The sequence below is a fragment of the Rhinichthys klamathensis genome, unplaced genomic scaffold (assembly GCF_029890125.1).
Source record: "Rhinichthys klamathensis goyatoka isolate OS25496 unplaced genomic scaffold, OSU_Roscu_1.1 h1tg000036l_1, whole genome shotgun sequence".
Lineage (NCBI taxonomy): Eukaryota > Metazoa > Chordata > Actinopteri > Cypriniformes > Leuciscidae > Rhinichthys > Rhinichthys klamathensis.
Window position 1 is genome coordinate 8,229,060 of NW_026606584.1, and position 20,012 is coordinate 8,249,071.

Genomic DNA, 20,012 nt, shown 5'->3' on the forward strand with positions numbered 1-20,012 from the left:
CGGTTGAATGAATGAATCCCTCTTACAGGGACTTGCCGCCGCCTACTGGCGGTTTTAGTTTCATATTTAAAGTATCCTTTAATTAAAACGTTAAAATTAGAAATAATTTCATATTTAAATATTGATTTGAAAAAAATCTCATAGCTTTATTTATGCAATTGTAAATGGAGTGTAAATATATTAATGCCACTTCTGTGTCACCTCTGCACTGCAAAGATGGATTTTGATTGAATTAATTAATTTGACTGGTAACAGTGGTACTGTATAATTATTGTATAATTAAGTATTATTGTATAAATAAGTATAATTACTGTATAATTTGAATGTTAGTATTTGACATAAAAGGTGATGCATAACTCTAAATAAGTTTAGAAAAAATGTCCATATATAGGTGAAAATGCCCCTGGAAATCAATTTAAGGTGGCAAATATTGCCCCTTAATTAAAAAATGTATTTCTGTCACTGCTGTGAACTGACCACTGCATAGAATATGAAAAATATGAATATCTTCGTGAGTCAGCTGTCAACAACAGGCCTAAACCAGCCATGGCACCAGCACAAAAACACAATCAGTAAAATATTATCTAATTATTAACAAAATGTTGAAAATATTGAAATATATTTTTGTCAATATTGCACACCCCTAATGTACGGTATTAATTTTGATTTCTTTAGGTCTTAAAAAGCCTTAAATTGGACTTTAAAAAGTGTACAGGAACCCTGTAAACGGTTAGACATATCAAGTCAGTTATTTTCAGTAAATTAATTAATAAGCTTTTTGGTCCCCATTGCTTTTGCTCTATAGTTCTCAAAATGAAGAGAAAGAAGGACATCATGTCTATTACAGTTACTGTGACTAATACTGAATATGTAATGCAAATGTAAAAATTTAATGGAAATGCAAATACATTGTTGAATGATTATAAACACGGTATTTTGCCTGTTAATGCCTGCAGCAGTGCAGAAAATGATATGACAACAATAAGGTCTAAATGTAACTGGCCCCTCTAACAGTACAACTGGCCCCAGCTTGGCCCCCCCAGTTGAAATGGGCTAGAACCGCCACTGGCTAATGTTGATCCTGGACCATCATGGTCACTTCAATGCGAGGTTGATTTACTAATGTTGATCCAGGACCATCATTGATTCAGAACCAATGAATTCACTAACTCCTTTGCATAGTTCATGTGGAGAGCTGATAGATGTTTTAAAATATAATATTTCAACTTATCAGCTCTTTGTTATTGTTTCCTCTTTAAAGTTAGTATATGTGTTTGGTGATGCTGATGTGTTTTAAAATAACCAGAACAAAAACATTATGTGGAAATGAATTAACTAAGTATCATTTTTGTGTGTATACATTTCAGAAATGTTCCATGATGGAGGAGTTTATCAAAAAGTCTGTGGAAAATGAAGAAAGAAGAAAAATAAGACATAAAAACATTAAACTCAAGGTGCATGTTCTTAAACCAGATGATCAAGAAGAGAACTTTATCACAGAAATAATTAACAAAGAGCACACAAAATCATTCAGGACCACAAATTGTTCCAGTTTAAAAGATAAAAGAAGAGGATATTTTATTTTTCATTGCAGAAGATCTGGAAATGTATATGAAAGAAGTCACAGAGCTGTCGGGTGTAAAGCATACATCTCTTTTAAAGTAAGAAATGATTGGAAAGGGCACAAAGTTGTTGTGCAGAGAATATTTGACCAGCACAATGGTCATGATGTTTCTGTAGAAGATGGTCATTTTCAGCAGATTCACCCTCATCTGGTGGATGAGATCAAGAAGTGGATCACATTAGGCGTAAAACCAGATGTCATCCTCCTTCAAGCTCATGAGTGGTCAAAAGCTCATGGAGAAGTTAATTATCATTCCAGAGAATATTTTGTTACACCAGAAGACATACATAATATCCGTACCTGTATGCTTCGAGGGAAACATCTTGATAAAGATGATTATAAGAGTACAGAGAAACTATTAGCTGGTCCTTTAAAAGATAATGTTGTATTTTATCAGCCACTGGGTAAGGATCAGGACCTTATAATCGTTCTCCAAACGGAGTGCATGAGAAAAGACTTACAGGACCATGGGAGTAACATTGTGTTTTTTGATGCCTCGCATTGTGTGAATCAATATTCCTTTCCACTTTTTACATTGCTTGTGAGAGATGACCATGGTCATGGAGTTCCTGTTGCATACATAATAACAAGCAGTGAGACACAAGAAACCCTTAAGCTTGCACTTCGGAGGCTAAGACCTTTGTTCCCTAAGCCACCAAGGTAATTTATTAAGGAATTGATCTATTGGGGGGTCCACTGCTGGTTGAATAAGTTAACCTACTTTTCTTTTTCTTTAAAGGTGCTTCATGGTTGACAAAGACATGAGTGAAATAAATGCTTTGAATGACGTTTTCCCTGAGTCGGATGTTCTTCTTTGCTGGTACCATGTACTCCAAGTAAGAAGTTTTTTCCCCCTTAAATTTATTTATTCATAATTTTAATGATACTTGCATAATCCATTACATATGTCCTGGTTCACAGGCCATTGTTCGGTGGTTGATGAAGTCAGATTCCAGTGTTAGTGGGCCACAGCGTTCAAGTATCCGGAAAGAAATTATTGATTACTTCAAAAAAATGAAAGCTTGTCCTATGGTATTTGAATTTTAAATTTTAATGGTTGTATTATGCAGTTATAATATGTACATAATGTATACCATGACAACCCATTTTTAAAGGGTTGTCATTTTTTCACCCCCAATTTTTTTTTTTGTTATCATGTACTTACCCTCATGTTGTTCCAAACCTGTTTGAGTTTCTTTCTTCTGTTGAACACAAAAAAAAGATATCTTGAAGAATGTTGGTAATTAAACAATTGATGGACCCTATTGACTTCCATAGTAGAAAAAAAGAAAATGCCAAAGTCAATGGGTGCCGTCAACTGTCTGGTTACCAACATTCTTCAAAATATTTTATTTTGTGTTCAACAGAAGAAAGAAACTCATACAGGTTTGGAACAACATGAGGGTGAGTAAATGATGTCATCATTTTCATTTTTCGGTGAATTATCCCTTTAAGTCAGAAATGTTTGAATTGTATTACCATTTGCACCTTAACATTTTTGACCATGAGGCTTTTTTCATTATATATTGTGTACTTTTCCATTCACTTTCCAAATTACAAAATACTATAGATATTATACAATATTTAATCATGGATATTACTAAGCTTTTATGTTGTTACCTTTTTTGCTTGCAGACTCACAATACCTATTTTTGTTAATTGCAGAAGGCTGACTTTGACAGAGTGTCTAAAAAATTCCTAAAGGAATTTTCTCACTACGAAGAGCTTTGCAATTACTTCCAGAGGTACTGGGAACCAATAAGTCATAGATGGGCGGATTATGGACGTTGTTATAACCATGGGAATTCAGAGACCAACAATTTGATAGAAAGGTAAAATAAGACCCTAGTAAATTTATTTTGGTATTAAAGGCTGTAAAGCAGAAATAATTGACTGTCGTTGCAACTTTTCCACATATAATGAACTTGTTTTGGCACTATAAATTGTTTTTCCTTTATTCAGGTTCTTCCATCGACTGAAATACCAATTCTTATCTGGGATAAGAAATCGGCGTTTGGATGACTTGCTTGACGTCCTTCTTTGCAAGACAGAGACTTACTTTCAGGTGATAAAACACTTGCAATCAGCAGGAAGAATGGCAAACTGTGTTGCCATGAAGTTAGAGGAAACATTTAACAAAGCAACTAGAATGATGGAAAAAGGCTGGATTGACCACATTACAAGAGAATCATCAGAAATATATGTGTATAATGTGCCATCCGAACAAGACTCCTCACTTTCCTATAGAACCTGCCCAGCAGAGTGTTTCTGCAGTTGCCCTGTGGGTTTGAAAGGTGAAGTATGCAAACATTTGGTGTTGCTAGATATACTCAAAGATAAGGATGATGCATTCTCTGAACTTACTCTTCAGCTGGAAGCTCATGCAAGAGCTGTACAAGACAAAGGTCACTTCAGTATCTGTTCTGAGGTGAAGATGGAAATCGACGTGGAAAGCTTTTTTGGGAGAGGAACATATACAGATTTGGAAACACATTCTTGTACCTGTTGCACATTCTCATATCATGGCATATGTCCCTGCCTTATTTTAGCACAACAGTTGTTTGGCATGACCATTAATGAAAAAAAGTGCTGTTCTGTGAATCAATCAGACAATGCTGATGTGTATTTTGAGAAACAAGACACAAGTTCACAAGACTTCCGGAGACTAGAAGATGTTCTTGAAATTGTCAAAAGATGGCAGACTGTCCCAGAGAGCATCAAAAGCCAAATAAATGATCTCTATGTTAACGTGCAACAAGAAGACAGAAGTCTTTTGTCAAAAAGGCATTGCACCATTGACACTTCAAGGAAGATACAGCCACTCTTCCCATGCAATGCAAAAAATAGAAAAAAGACTTCCAAGGTTTCCAAGAAAACTTCTGACACAAATTCAGAAGGGTTTAAAAGAAGAAAGACAACCCCCCCAAAAAAGTAAGAATATTAAAGAAAACGTGAATACAGAATTGGGTGCAGAATACCTTGTATGAAATTTGGGTATCAAATGAAGAGCTGATTTTAGTGTGGCCAATTTTTTTGTGTCAATGTTCATTTCTAAACAATACTGTTTTCGGAAGAATTTGCAAAGCTGTTTTCAATGTAATGTATTTTGTGTGCTAAAAAGTAATTCTGTCAATGTAAATTTAATATTTTAGATCTATTATTAATTACAGTTACAGTACCATTGCAATGTGGCTAGATGACATATGGTATGTTTCTGTTCATAAGGAATTAAACGTCATTCATCCAATACAATTTTTTTAATATCCACATATTAAAGATGTAAGAAACTTTACACTGAGCATATTGATATAACAAAATTATTAATACAACACAAATATAAGGGTATTTTACAGAATTAAAAGACCCCTACTGATTCAATTAGTTCTCAGTTATAAACAAAACGTCAAACATAAAAGGTTATTGTCAGATTTAACAACCTTAGTGCTGCATTTGAAATGTATTTGTTCTGCTTTCATTTTAGACTCTCTGAGATGAAGCCTAACACTCCATCCACTGCTTGTGGACCAAATGTGTGGGTTAATAAACTGAAAGCTGATCTAGAATCCAGGCTTGATTGCAAGTTGGCACGTACACTAGCCAGAGTTGTCCTTTAATGAAAAGAAAAAGGTGAAACAGTTAATAAAATTACATCAAATATCATAAACAAACATACAGTAGCTGTGCATTAAGAAAATATACTGTACCTGGTCACTTCTGCATTGTGGTCACTTATGTCTTTACGTACCAACTTTGGACTGACATTTTGACACAGGCTTTTAGTTAAACCAGTGGCAAGGTCTGAAGCCTCGCCCTCTGTTAGTGCACTAAAAATGCTTGTCTTAGTTTTCATTTTCTTGGGAAGATTGAGGACTAATTCAGGGAGATTTTTTTTGCGGCCCTTAAGAAAAATGAACAGAAGTGCTTTAGAACTAAAATAAAATTAATAGAGAGATGAAAACAAATATAAAACATAACTGATAACTTAATATATCGACCTTATCAATTTAAAAATCAACTTACTCCTAGCAGATCTCTGAAAACATTAGAGGACATATTCTCCCCTTCTATTCTGCGCTGAATTTCTTCTTTTGTGACAACATACGGGGACTTTCTCTGACCAGTGAGGACTAAGCGTCCAAAAACTTTGATGTCTTTAATGTCGTCTGTGGGGTTATTCAAAGGACAATCTCCGCTGTCTCTTGCCTCTATTTCCTAATTTTCAAAACCTGCATCCTTGCCACTGTCAAAGGTTTGTGGCTGTCTTTCTCCCTCGCTGTCTTGCTTTTCCCCCCTATCTGGTGCATCACTTGCCTTTCTTTTTTTACACTTTGATTTTTTTTTTTTTACTTCCACTTTTTCTGTTTTGTGAGTTTCCCTTTTCTCTTCTTCCTCTTGTTTCTTCTCATCATCTGGAGGTCTTCTTGTGCTTTCCTCTGTCTGCTTACTTTATCCTTTTTGTAGATGTTTAAACATAGTGTTTCCTTCACCTGCTATTTGAAGCATCAGTATAAACAGCAATGCCATTTTAATCTCAGGAGGAATAATTATTACATCTATAGAAAACATTAAAATGGGTGTACAACTAAACTTGTACTGGGATACATTATCCTCTATACATCTACAATTTGTGGACTCTACCAACAGTTCTGAAGTCATACATTATAAGGAAGACCAACACAAAACTGATTATTAACTAATAACATTCCCTCTTACTTCAGCAAAACATACACTTGTAACTTTCTGAGATTTGTCGAAATGCATAGTTGTATTTTTTTTTGTTGCTAAGACAAGAGCTGATGTAAAAAGATAGCATGCACACAAAATTGGTAATGAAAAAAGTGCGTCACCAGAGGTCAAATACCTTCAGTAGTCAAAGCACTATTAGACTATTGAAAAGACTGTTCCAGAAACAAACTGTACAGCACTGCATAACATGCATATAAACATACCCTTATTCAAACTGCCCATTCAATTTTAAAAATATCCTTAAATTTGCTTTGAAATATAGTATGTAACATTAGATACTTGTTTTGATTTTTGTGGGAGTTTCACCGCAGTTTCCAAAACTTGATCTTTTAGCCTGCACATTTTATACAGTGTGTTGAATAGCTGTTTGTTCTTGGAATTGAAATTACTTACAAATTACACAGAAGCCACATGGTTTTCGCTGACATCTCAAATGGCTGTGTGCACCACATTCCTGACAGCACACCTAAAAGTCAGGACATCAGGACACTCCAGCACACTGTGCACTTTACTCCTCTATCTGCAGGAAAAAGAAAATCATATATTAATAATCAAATGAGTAGTTTTGCCTTGGCCATGAGATATTAATTTGTCCATGAGATAATTTTGTTGAGGTAGTGACATTCTTATTGTCACGAGGTGGCAAGGAAGAGGAGAAGCAATGATCCAAAACCGATCGGTCTGTGCAGCGCTGCTTCACGTTGAACATATACAAATATGTCTTTCTCTCAACAAAGGATCTTGAGGCCACAATTTCACATTGCATGGCCAGAACATAAGGAATAAGGATGTTGTTACTTCAACAAAAATATCTTGTGGTCATGACATATCACATTCTCACTCATTATTATTAATTAATTAGCCATTGCCGCTGTCGCTTCTCACCTCTGGCTTGCTTAGTTGGAGACATTTAATATTCAATAATATTATTAATCTGCCTTCATTGACACCATTGATTAAGAACTGAACTGAGCTGGACGTTGACGTCACTGTTTCTCCAGAGCTGATAGATAAATTAACTGAATTAAGAACTATTTTCTTCTAGAGCTACAAAACAATTACAGCCAAAATTATGTTCCCTCTATCAATGTAAAGCTGCTTTGACACAATCTGCATTGTAAAAAGTGCTATATAAATAAAGGTGACTTGACTTGATCTAATGTCTCATGGTCACGACCAAACTAAGTGAACCGAATGTCCCCCCAAATTTATAATATGTATGTTTTGCTTTAGTTTTTATGAAAGTGAGCACCTAAAGAGGAAAACAGAATGTTGCAGAACTGTGCCCTCAGCTGGGGTATATCCACGGAGGCATATCCATCCACGAAACCTTTTCCCTCAAGCAGGGCCTGAGCAAACTAAAATATAAATTAAGTTAAGTGGGCATTTTAAATACTTTATCAGAATGCATAAAAATAAAAGTACATCGACCGATTTTAGAAAATTAGAAAAAAATACCATTAGCACATGGACCCCACAAGAATGTCCATCCTCTTGTCGTGGGGCACATCATTCCATGTCCATTTCAGGGCACATCCTTTAGCTTTGGCAAAATAACTGAAAAAAAAAGCTTAAAATTAGGTCTTTGTTCTGAATTGATACAGTATGTTGTTGTTTTTTCATATGCTTGGTCATTTAAGGTAATGTTTCACTATTATACTAAAATCCATTAATAATTTTGTTGTGTAACAGGACTTTAAAAACAACACACTTTAGCAAGTATCAAGTACTAACTAAATGAAAGTAGACCGTAGACCTCCCTAAAAGTTTAACCCCTTAACTGTCACCTTCCCGGTACCGGGACGCCTACGTTTACTTCACTAAAATAGATATTTTAGCACTGTTTTTTGTTACAAATTATGTAGGAACTTATGCATTTATGACAAGAGTGCACCTCAAAAAAATCTACATCATAACAGGAGTTCTGACCCTTGTCAGAACTCGATGCACACATTTTTAATAATTTAAACTTTGGTTTTCATGCTAAAAGTTCATAATAAAACATAACCTAGTATTTGTCAATGAAAAATTATAAAATAATATTATCCTCTAAAAAGTATAATATATATATATATATATATATATATATATATTATCCTCTAAATCATAATATTATAATACAATATCACCTTTTTTATTACATCTCATATTTTAGTAGTTATCATAAATTAGGTATCATTTGAAAGCTTACGAACTCAGAATTCATCCTGTGAAAACCGTTTTCAAATTGGACATTGCGTTACCATAGTTTATTGGGCTGCTCCCCTTTTGGGCGTCATCATGTTTCATAATTTATGATCAAAAACTTTTCTAATCTTGACAAAACACATATTGTCAGAAAGGTCTGAGTCTCAATGTTTCCATATTTTGTGAAAGAAGTGATATTTGGACAGACATGTATTAATTTGTTAAGGCAGAATGCATACAATTCGATTGGAATGTGTCATGATTCTGCCTTAGTATCCTTGATTTTCCTAGTCGTGAGGCAGGATCATGACAGAATCATGTTTTGTGTACAAGCGCATGGCCAATTGTTTGGACCATGCGCTTGTGTTGTCTCGTTACGTTACCCCGCCCCCTTGTTATCCTCATCTCGTCATTGTCTAGTCAGTTTCACCTGTCCTTGTCATTAGTGTTCCCTTTATAATCCCCTTGTGTATGCTGTCCTGTGTCGGTTCATTGTTTGATGTTGTGTGATTCTCTGTTGAGCATCTCTGTTGAGCATCTCTGTTGAGCATCTCTGTTGAGCATCTCTGTTGAGCATCTCTGTTGAGCATCTCTGTTGAGCATCTCTGTTGAGCATCTCTGTTGAGCATCTCTGTTGAGCATCTCTGTTGAGCATCTCTGTTGAGCATCTCTGTTGAGCATCTCTGTTGAGCATCTCTGTTGAGCATCTCTGTTGAGCATCTCTGTTGAGCATCTCTGTTGAGCATCTCTGTTGAGCATAGTTATACCCTGTGAGTATTTGCCTACTGTTTTTGTCCTGAGAGAAAGTCCTATTCTTTGTTTACTGTTTGTTCTAGTCTTGTTGTTCATCAGTCCTAGTCTAGTTTTGTACGTTTGCTGTTCATGTTTTGCCCCCTCGTGGGCTTTGTTTTCCCAGTTATTTGTTTAATAAATCGTGTTGCCTTGACTACTGTCTGCTATTGGGTTCATCCTTCCTCATCCTCATAACAGAATGAACCGACCAGAACCGAACCCAGCAGACGTGCAGTCCTTGTCTGCTTGTCTTCAGCCTTCCGACCCGGAACTGTGGTGGCGCTCCGCTATCGCTGACAGTTCCAAAGGCAAGCTTCCTTTCCCCCCCCAGGGTGAGTTGACCCTGAAGAGGTATGCCCAGGTCATTGAGGAGAGGAGGTTCTTCCTGCCGGAGACCCTGGTCAACCGCTACCTCGTCGCGGGTCTCAAAGTCCTCCCTCCCCTTGCTGAACGAGAGAGTTTGGTCCGCCGTCCGTTTTGCAACATGGTGGACTACTTTCTCGGAAGGAGCAGCCAGGTCGACCTGGATCTTCACCTCCTGCCACACTTCCAGTCATACCTGAGGGTCACCTGTTAGCCGTCGTGACACTGGAGGACCAAGCATCTTCCGCCCTGAGTCCCGATCCACCACCCGTGTCCGTCAGCCCCCGTGGAAAGCGTGGAAGATGTTTGTCGTGGGAGTCAGCATCTGAGTCGTCCTCCACGGAATCCCCCTTGCTTGCGGTGGAGTCGCCAGTACCTGCTTCGTCTCCCTCTTCGCCCCCCTTGCCGGTCTCAAGCCTGGCTACGGACTCAGCTCCGCGACCCAGAAGGAAGAAGAGGAGGAAGGGAGCCTCTTGTCCTCCGTCTCTGTCTCCCCCTGAGTCCGCGATCGCTGTCCCAGAGCCCGCCTCAGCAAGCGCTGCCCCAGAGCCTGCTACTTCAAGCGCTGTCAATGAGCCCGCTACTTCAAGCGCTGTCAATGAGCCCGCTACTTCAAGCGCCGTCCATGAGCCCGCTCCAGCCAGCGCCGTCCATGAGCCCGCTCCAGCCAGCGCTGTCCATGAGCCCGCTCCAGCAAGCGCCGTCCATAAGCCCGCTCCAGCTAGCGCCGCTCTAGAGCCCGCTCCAGCAAGCGCCGTCCCAGAATCTGAGAGACTCGCGGCCGATCTAGCCGCAAAAGAGGTCCTGAAATCAGTTTCAGCTCGTCAGGAGATGCCCGTCATCATTGCGGCCAAGACCCTTTCCGATTACCTGTCTCGTCTTGTCACGATTCTTGAACCCCCTGTCTGTCCTGCCCTGTCCTCAGCTCCCGATCCTGTCCCTGTGAGCGCTGCACCCGAGCCTGCCGCTGTGAGCGCTGCACCCAGTCCTGCCCCTTCGCCTGCTATGTCCCCTGTCAGGAGTCCCGTTTCCTCACCCTCTGTCTCTGAATCTGTTGCTGCTACCACTGAAGCAGTACCCCAGTCTGTTCTCCCGGTCTCCCCTGTCTCCACTAATTCCCGGACTGTTTCTCCGTTCGTCCCTGTCTCCACCAGCCCCCGGACTGTTTCCCCGTTTGTCCCTGTCACCACTAGTTCCCGGACTGTTTTCCCTGTCTCCACTAAGCCCCGGACTGTTTCCCCTAAGACCTCTCCTCGTGTGTCTCCGTCTAAACCTGCCCAGAGTCCTCGTCCTCAGCCCTCATCCCGTGGACCCAAGACCCCCAGTCCTCCCATCCACCCTGGACCTCCCCCCATGAACTCTTTGTTTCCTCCACCTCCTTTGCCTTGTATGTTGTATTTGATGTTTCACCCCAGCCCTGTTATTGTTTTTTCTTGTTTGCCATTATTAATGTTTTCCATGTTTTGTTGGTTCGTGTCTTTGTCACAGTCTGTCATGTCCCGTGTTTAATGTCCCCTTGAGGAGCGTCTGGTAGCCGCTCCTTAAGGTGGGGGTTCTGTCATGATTCTGCCTTAGTATCCTTGATTTTCCTAGTCGTGAGGCAGGATCATGACAGAATCATGTTTTGTGTACAAGCGCATGGCCAATTGTTTGGACCATGCGCTTGTGTTGTCTCGTTACGTTACCCCGCCCCCTTGTTATCCTCATCTCGTCATTGTCTAGTCAGTTTCACCTGTCCTTGTCATTAGTGTTCCCTTTATAATCCCCTTGTGTATGCTGTCCTGTGTCGGTTCATTGTTTGATGTTGTGTGATTCTCTGTGAGTATCTCTGTTGAGCATAGTTATACCCTGTGAGTATTTGCCTACTGTTTTTGTCCTGAGAGAAAGTCCTATTCTTTGTTTACTGTTTGTTCTAGTCTTGTTGTTCATCAGTCCTAGTCTAGTTTTGTACGTTTGCTGTTCATGTTTTGCCCCCTCGTGGGCTTTGTTTTCCCAGTTATTTGTTTAATAAATCGTGTTGCCTTGACTACTGTCTGCTATTGGGTTCATCCTTCCTCATCCTCATAACAGAATGTATGTCACCAGGTGGCTTTTTTTTTTTATGTTACGCCTTAACAAAATCTCATGGGAACTTCAATTTTTGTGTTATCTACTTCAAATTTGGAACACAACTTGGTAAGATATATGGCTTTGATTTTATAGTAAAAAATAAAATAAAGGGGGGTGAGAGACATTGAGCTTCCCAGGCACTATACCCATCTCTATAACTCAAGACGATATAGACCTTAGTCAGGGTAGTGACATTTAGCATTTTGTGTATGAATGTGTGTATGTGTGCCTGTCAAAAGATCGGAAACATTATAACATTTTAATTTTTTTAAGTTTCTTCTGCTCATCAAGGCTGCATTTATGTAAGAACGGTAATGTTGTGAAATATTATAACAATTTAAAATAATTGTTTTCTATAGTAATACAATTAAAAAGGTAATTAATTCCTTTGATGCAAAGCTGAATTTTAAGCATCATTAAATATTGTTATGAGACCGTAAAGGCATCATTTTCAAAAGCTTGTGTTTTCAGGCTCCCAAAACGCTGTTGTCATGTAAATGAACAGCCAAACGGACCAAACGATTACAGCCTTGAAATAAAGAGATACTGTCAAAATCTAAAGGTTATTATTTGTTAATCTACTACCTCCAATTCTTCAGAATCTCGTTTTTCTTTCCATTGGCTTCACCAAATGGATCCATGTATGTGACTTCTTGTTTTGTGAGGTCACAGAACTACAAAATAAGATCAGAAAATTAGTAGATTAAAAGAATCAATCATCAAATACCAATCCTAATGTGTAATTTTATTTAATTTATTTTTAAAGTTTGCGCAAGGTAACAGTCAATTCTAAGAAATAAAAGTTCCCTTTCAGTCGAGAACGTCAGACGTAGTCGACATCGACTGAATGGGGATCATGCTAGGGAGCCTATCGTCTTCGAGTATCTTTAGAACGAGCCAATGCACATTGGCGTGCGAGATCTGCATCTCACACTCCGCCCCGCAGTGCGGATATAAATACGGAAGTAGATGCACGCACCATTTGCCTTTCTCTTCGGAGCCGAGCTTCATGTTCAGGTCTTCTGAAGAGTGTTGTTATACAACGAGCGAGTGTGTCGTAGCTTCTTCTGGAAGTCTCTTCTGGAAGTGTTGGTGTTTACAGCGCAAGTGCAGCTGTGATCGCAAGCTTTCGAGGTCTCAACTGCTGTTCTCATAACACCCAAATTTCCGTTTGTGTTGGATGATTGGTATCTCGAGATGGGTCGTGCTGGTTCTCAGCCCGCCGCCAAAGTACCCTTCTTTCCCGAAGTGCATGGAGAGCTTACTAGATCGTGGATGGCACCTTTTACTGCCGAAAACTGCCTGAGTGGTTCTTCCCCCCTCGCTACCTTTATGGGAGGAGCGGTTATGAGGCTATCCCTCCAGTGGAGCGGTCTATTGCGACGCACCTGTGTCCAACAGCTGCTGCATCTGGGGGATCCTTGTCTCCCCTCGCAGGCCTGTGAGCTTGCGTCAGGTTTGAACGTCAGAGCTTACAAAGCTTGCGGGCAAGCCGCCGCCTCATTGCATGCCATGGCGTTGTTGCTGGTCTATTAGGCCAAGACACTCATGGACATGCACAAGGGTAGTCTAGTGCATGCGCTCATGAGTGAGCACTCAGGGGCACAAGTGTCACAGCGTGCGTGGTCGGTCTAGTGATGTCCACCCTAGTGGTCCAGGAGCGCCATCGTTGTCTCAGCCTGATTGAGATGGCGGATGCGGACAAGGTTTGGTTCCTGGACTCCCCAATTTCCCAGGTTGGGTTGTTCGGCAACTCAGTGGAGAGCTGCACCCAACAGCTCTCCGCCGCTCAACCGCAGATGGAGGCCTTCGGACACACCCTGCCCCGGCGGCCCGCTGTTGCTTCCACCCCGCCGCCAGTGGCAGTTCATCTGCATTCGCCTTCTTATGCAACCCTTATTGCGCCATGGAGACAGGTAAGTGTTGTGACGTACACTCAGACCCTGCTTCGGGTCACCCCTGGGCCTTCCGAGCCGGGTCCCTGTCCTCCACCTCGCTGCCCCACCTCGGGTACGTCTGTGGTCTTCTGGGCCTGGTTCGTAGAAGCGGAAAAGGTTTCCGAACCGATCCGGACCAGACCGTGACCATCAGACTCGGCTATGCGATTCATTATCACTCTGCCCCTGCTCAAGTTCAGTGATAGTCATCACACTTAGGTGTTGACCTGTTATGCTCTTGAAGCTCAGTGATATTCATCACACCTAGTGTTGAGCAGTGCTCCTGTCTTGTCCGCGCATGTCGCTGTCCTACTGGTGAAGGATGCGATATAGCCGTTCCCTCCAGCCGATATGAAGGCCAGTTTTTTGTAAACTCGTTCTTCATGGTACCTAGTATGTGGTGGGTCGTGACCATCTTGGACCCGTGCATTGGCTCGTTCTAAAGATACTCGAAGACGATTGGCTCCCTAGCATGATCCCCATTCAGTCGACGTCGCGCGAACAAGAACGTTCTATTGCATTTAGTCTGGTATGGTTTCCTACTGAACCAAGCCTGGCGTATTCAGAACGTTATGATTTGGCCTACTTACAAAAAGGGTCCAGTGATTTTCATTTTCCAGGAGGGCACCAATAACTTTAGTGTAGGTTTTAAATAGGTCTTTCTGGAAAGATATAATTATTAATTGAATCAAAAGAAGTTTTATGTGGAACATCATGTGTTCTTCTTTTAAAGGGGCTCTAGGAAAATTGAAAAAACTCTTGTTATTAGCGACACCTGTGGCCATGAAGTGAACTCCAGCCAGCAACTTATTGCTTGTGCTTGCGGTCGTGCTCGCAATCCATAGTTATTCGAGCAAGACTTGGCCAAAACAGTAGCCGACATCATGTCGACAGATGACGTTCATTAAAATTACACTGTTAAGATAGGTTCCTTTGGATTTTTCCGGCAAAACCGCCCTGAGTCGTTAAAATCAGAATAGAGATTTTCATAGACAACCTATGAAGTTGGGAAAGGTCTCTTTTTTTAAAGTTTCACTACAGTGCCTCAGTTCACAATAAAAATAAAATAAACAAAATGATTTATACATGAAAATTCTTACGTATAGCCCCTTTAAAATAATATAAGGCTGTATGTTGTAACTTTTTCAAAGTTAGAACATTCTCCTTTTGCAGCCGAAAATGCAGTGACAATTTAGTATGCAAACCATTTGTATGATGATTCTGATGCAAACAATTACATAATCCTAATTATAAAATAGTAATATTAAAAAATAAATGGAAAATGGTCAAAGACAAAATACTTTTGCCCGTAATGTTTAATTTCGATAATGTTTCCATATTTCTATTTTGCACTCCACATCAGGGTGAACCTTGCTAAATTCAGACTGTATGTCATGTACATTCACAGTGCCTCAGTACTAGGTAAGCACTGCATCTGCAGTGCACAGCATAAATTAGTAAATCTGAACAAATACAAAAGATGTAGCTTTTGCTGGCTCTGAAACACTTGCTTTGTATTTCTCCTGCTGTTTGTCAAGCAAAAATCACTCATTACTAAATTAAAGCTTAAAATGAAGGCCTGATTATTTCAGGGTCCCTGTCACCAGCCCATTATTTTATTTAGTTCTGTTCATTTTGCTATATTTTCACACTTAAAACACTGTCCACTTTTGTGCTAAAAAAAATAAGTCTCCTGACAGTTCTCTCCCAAGTGGTACCATTGTTGTCAGAATTACTGTAAGTCTGAGAATGATTCAGTGGGCTATATAACACTTTTAATTGTCAAGAAATTACTTATCTTTAAATGTTTTGGTTCAACATACTTACCTGTTGATCAGAAATTGCCTTTAATTGACACCAGAATTTTTTATTTATTTTTTAGGAGTAACTTTCAGGAGGGTGTACTTATTTTTGCAACACAACATTTTATCACTTATAAGATAAGAAAATCTTATTTTCCTGAACAGTTGTGTCATGCTTCTTTGGTAATTGATCAAGAAGACTTCCTGGGACATTAAATCTCCAAAGAACCCTAACATGTCTTCCAAGTAAAGAATAATTGCGGAATTTGTTAAGTTTTACATACTTATTTATGCCATGCACAAGCCCTGGAAGATTCCACCTTGGCTCAATTTTTTTTTTTAACTATCAGTTGCTATTCCATGCTAGAATAACATTAGAATCTGCAGCTTTAATATTTAGATGGGCAAAAGTCTTTGAATGCATTTTTTATGTTAGATCATATATTCTTGGGTATGTAAATATTATTTACTGCACCTTGCAGAAGTAGTGGCTTTTAACCCTCTGCGATCCAGACAGAATCTTAGTCATGGATTGTGTACAAATATTGTACACATCCTTGAATTTCTTAGGGGGAAAAGGAAAAGCAGATAAATACATACATATATACATACATACATACATACATACAGACATACATTATATATTTCATATCTTGCAGGTGATACTCATGAGAGCATCCATTACCTATTGATAATAACTGTAGTTAGAACCTGAAAAAATCATCAAATTCTAAAATACACCTGCAATTAATAAATACACTAATAGCTCACCACATCTGGTATGTAGCCTGGCTCATACAGTGCTTTTAAATGGGCAGCTGAAAGGCTATTTGGCCCAACACAGCCCACTAAGGACTCCCAAGGTTGATCTGTATAAAGGGTATGTATATAAAAGTCACCTGCACAATTTAAAAAGGGTAAGTATGTATATGTGATACAGAATGTGCACCCTTACCAGTCATGATGAATCATACGTTAAAAGCTGGAAAACAAGAATGTCACAGTCCATTAGGAAGTTTTTCTGTTAACAATTTAAAGAGGCTATATGTAAGAATTTTCACATATTTATCACTTTTTTATTGCCAATGTTTATTATGAAGCTTTAAAAACGAGACCTTCCCTGACTTCCTAGGTTGTCTGTGTAAGCCTGTAGACTGATTTTTATGATTTTTTTCCCCTTTTTTGAAGGGAAAATCCAAAATGAATTATCATAACAATCATAATTTTATTGACGATCATCTGTCAACAATGTCGGTAAATTATATAGAAACACGGGTTAAGCTAATTAATTATATAAATGAAGGCAAAAGTATCCTAAAAAATTACCAGACACTGTAAAAAGTGACTTCATTGCAGGGTGCAGCATAACTAAGTTATTTATCCTTGAACTAAGTATTACGATTTACAGTTACAATTACAGTAGCGCTTCCTACAACACAAAATATTAGATTTAGATTTAATCCATCACTGTAATAAATAATAAAACGCAAAGATTTCAATTAACTTATGATTTGCCTATTTACAGTAGAAATGGTATGTTGGAGAATTTGCTTATCATGCTAATTTATGGAAATCATGAATGGTCCTGGATTACATTAGTGAATCTACCCCATATTGAACTGACCTTGATGTTCCTGGATCACCATTAGGGAATCTACCCCAATATTAAAGTGACCATGATGGTCCTGGATCAACATTAGCGAATCTACCCCATATTGAACTGACTATGATGGTCCTGGATCAACATTAGCAAATCTACCTCATATTGAAGTGATCATGATGGTCCTGGATCACCATTAGCGAATCTACCTCATATTGAAGTGATCATGATGGTCCTGGATCCACATTAGCGAATCTACCTCGTATTGAACTGACTATGATGGTCCTGGATCAACATTAGCGAATCTACCCCGTATTGAAATAATCATGATGGTTCTGGATCAACATAAGCGAATCTACCCCGTATTGAACTGACCATGATGGTCCTGGATCAACATTAGCGAATCTACCCCGTATTGAACTGACCATGATGGTCCTGGATCAACATTAGCGAATCTACCCCGTATTGAATTGATCATGATGGTCCTGGATCAACATTAGCGAATCTACCCCGTAATGAAATGATCATGATGGTCCTGGATCAACATTAGCGAATCTACCCCGTATTGAACTGACCATGATGGTCCTGGATCAACATTAGCGAATCTACCCCGTATTGAACTGACCATGATGGTCCTGGATCAACATTAGCGAATCTACCCCGTATTGACCTGACTATGATGGTCCTGGATCAACATTAGGGAATCTACCCCGTGTTGAAATGATCATGATGGTCCTGGATCAACATTAGCGAATCGACCTCGTATTGAAGTGATCATGATGGTCCTGGATCAACATTAGCGAATCTACCCCATATTGAACTGACTATGATGGTCCTGGATCAACATTAGCGAATCTACCCCGTATTGAAATGATCATGATGGTCCTGGTGGATCAACATTAGAGAATCTACCCCATATTGAACTGACCATGATGGTCCTGGATCAACATTAGCGAATCTACCCCGTATTGAAGTGACCATGATGGTCCTGGATCAACATTAGCGAATCTACCCCATATTGAACTGACCATGATGGTCCAGGATCAACATTAGCGAATCTACCCCGTATTGACCTGACTATGATGGTCCTGGATCAACATTAGGGAATCTACCCCATATTGAACTGACCATGATGGTCCTGGATCAACATTAGCGAATCTACCCCGTATTGACCTGACTATGATGGTTCTGGATCAACATTAGGGAATCTACCCCGTATTGAAATGATCATGATGGTCCTGGATCAACATTAGCGAATCTACCCCACATTGAAATAATCATGATGGTCCTGGATCAACATAAGCGAATCTACCCCGTATTGAAATGATCATGATGGTCCTGGATCAACATTAGCAAATCTACCCCGTATTGAAGTGACTATGATGGTCCTGGATCAACACTGGCGAATCTACCCCGTATTGAAATGATCATGATGGTCCTGGATCAACATTAGCGAATCTACCCCATATTGAACTGATCATGATGGTCCAGGATCAACATTAGCGAATCTACCCCGTATTGACCTGACTATGATGGTCCTGGATCAACATTAGGGAATCTACCCCATATTGAAGTGATCATGATGGTCCTGGATCAACATTAGCGAATCTACCCCGTATTGAAATAATCATGATGGTCCTGGATCAACATTAGCGAATCTATCCAGTATTGAAGTGATCATGATGGTCCTGGATCAACATTAGCAAATCTACCCCGTATTGAAATGATCATGATGGTCCTGGATCAACATTAGCGAATCTACCCCATATTGAACTGATCATGATGGTCCAGGATCAACATTAGCGAATCTACCCCGTATTGACCTGACTATGATGGTCCTGGATCAACATTAGGGAATCTACCCCATATTGAAGTGATCATGATGGTCCTGGATCAACATTAGCGAATCTACCCCGTATTGAACTGATCATGATGGTCCTGGATCAACATTAGCGAATCTATCCAGTATTGAAGTGATCATGATGGTCCTGGATCAACATTAGCAAATCTACCCCGTATTGAAATGATCATGATGGTCCTGGATCAACATTAGCGAATCTACCTCACATTGAAATGATCATTATGGTCCTGGATCAACATTAGCGAATCTGTCCCGTATTGAACTGATTATGATGGTCCTGGATAACATTAGCGAATCTACCCCGTATTGAACTGACTATGATGGTCCTGGATCAACATTAGCGAATCTACCCCGTATTGAAGTGACCATGATGGTCCGGGATCAACATTATCAAATCTACCCCGTATTGAAGTGATCATGATGGTCCTGGATCAACATTAGCGAATCTACCCCGTATTGAACTGATCATGATGGTCCAGGATCAACATTATCGAATCTACCTCGTATTGAAGTGACCATGATGGTCCGGGATCAACATTAGCGAATCTACCCCGTATTAAAGTGATCATGATGGTCCTGGATCAACATTAGCGAATCTACCCCGTATTGAAATGTTCATGATGGTCCTGGATCAACATTAGCGAATCTACCCCATATTGAACTGATCATGATGGTCCTGGATCAACATTAGCGAATCTACCCCGTATTGAAATGATCATGATGGTCCTTGATCAACATAAGCGAATCTACCCCGTATTGAAATGATCATGATGGTCCTGGATCAACATTAGCGAATCTACCCCGTATTGAAATAATCATGATGGTCTAGGATCAACATTAGCGAATCTACCCCCTTTTGAAATGATCATGATGGACCTGGATCAACATTAGCGAATCTACCCCGTATTGAAATGATCATGATGGTCCTGGATCAACATTAGCGAATCTACCCCGTATTGAAATGATCATGATGGTCCTGGATCAACATTAG

At 39.7% G+C, this 20,012-nt stretch overlaps 1 protein-coding gene and 1 long non-coding RNA gene across 3 annotated transcripts; one reads left to right on the forward strand and one right to left on the reverse strand.

Annotated features, from left to right (window-relative positions):
- Positions 1–1,421: 1,421 nt before the first annotated feature.
- Positions 1,422–4,533, forward strand: LOC130081256 (uncharacterized). 2 transcript variants are annotated; one of them, XM_056246241.1, is made up of 6 exons: positions 1,422–2,284; positions 2,364–2,460; positions 2,546–2,656; positions 3,290–3,456; positions 3,587–3,918; positions 3,996–4,533. In XM_056246241.1, the coding sequence occupies exons 1-6, from the start codon at positions 1,929–1,931 to the stop codon at positions 4,049–4,051; spliced, it is 1,119 nt and encodes a 372-aa protein (XP_056102216.1). In that variant the 5' UTR covers positions 1,422–1,928; the 3' UTR covers positions 4,052–4,533. The 2 variants fall into 2 exon arrangements, 1 of the variants encoding a protein (XP_056102216.1); XR_008806708.1 differs by having other exon boundaries at positions 3,260–3,456; positions 3,587–4,533.
- Positions 4,534–5,071: 538 nt separating this feature from the next.
- Positions 5,072–16,156, reverse strand: LOC130081140 (uncharacterized). The gene is made up of 8 exons (XR_008806690.1): positions 16,036–16,156; positions 14,349–14,420; positions 12,407–12,495; positions 7,829–7,927; positions 7,623–7,728; positions 6,764–6,890; positions 5,329–5,522; positions 5,072–5,232 (listed from the first exon to the last, which is right to left on the reverse strand). It is a non-coding gene; the product is annotated as an uncharacterized LOC130081140 (long non-coding RNA).
- Positions 16,157–20,012: the final 3,856 nt, after the last annotated feature.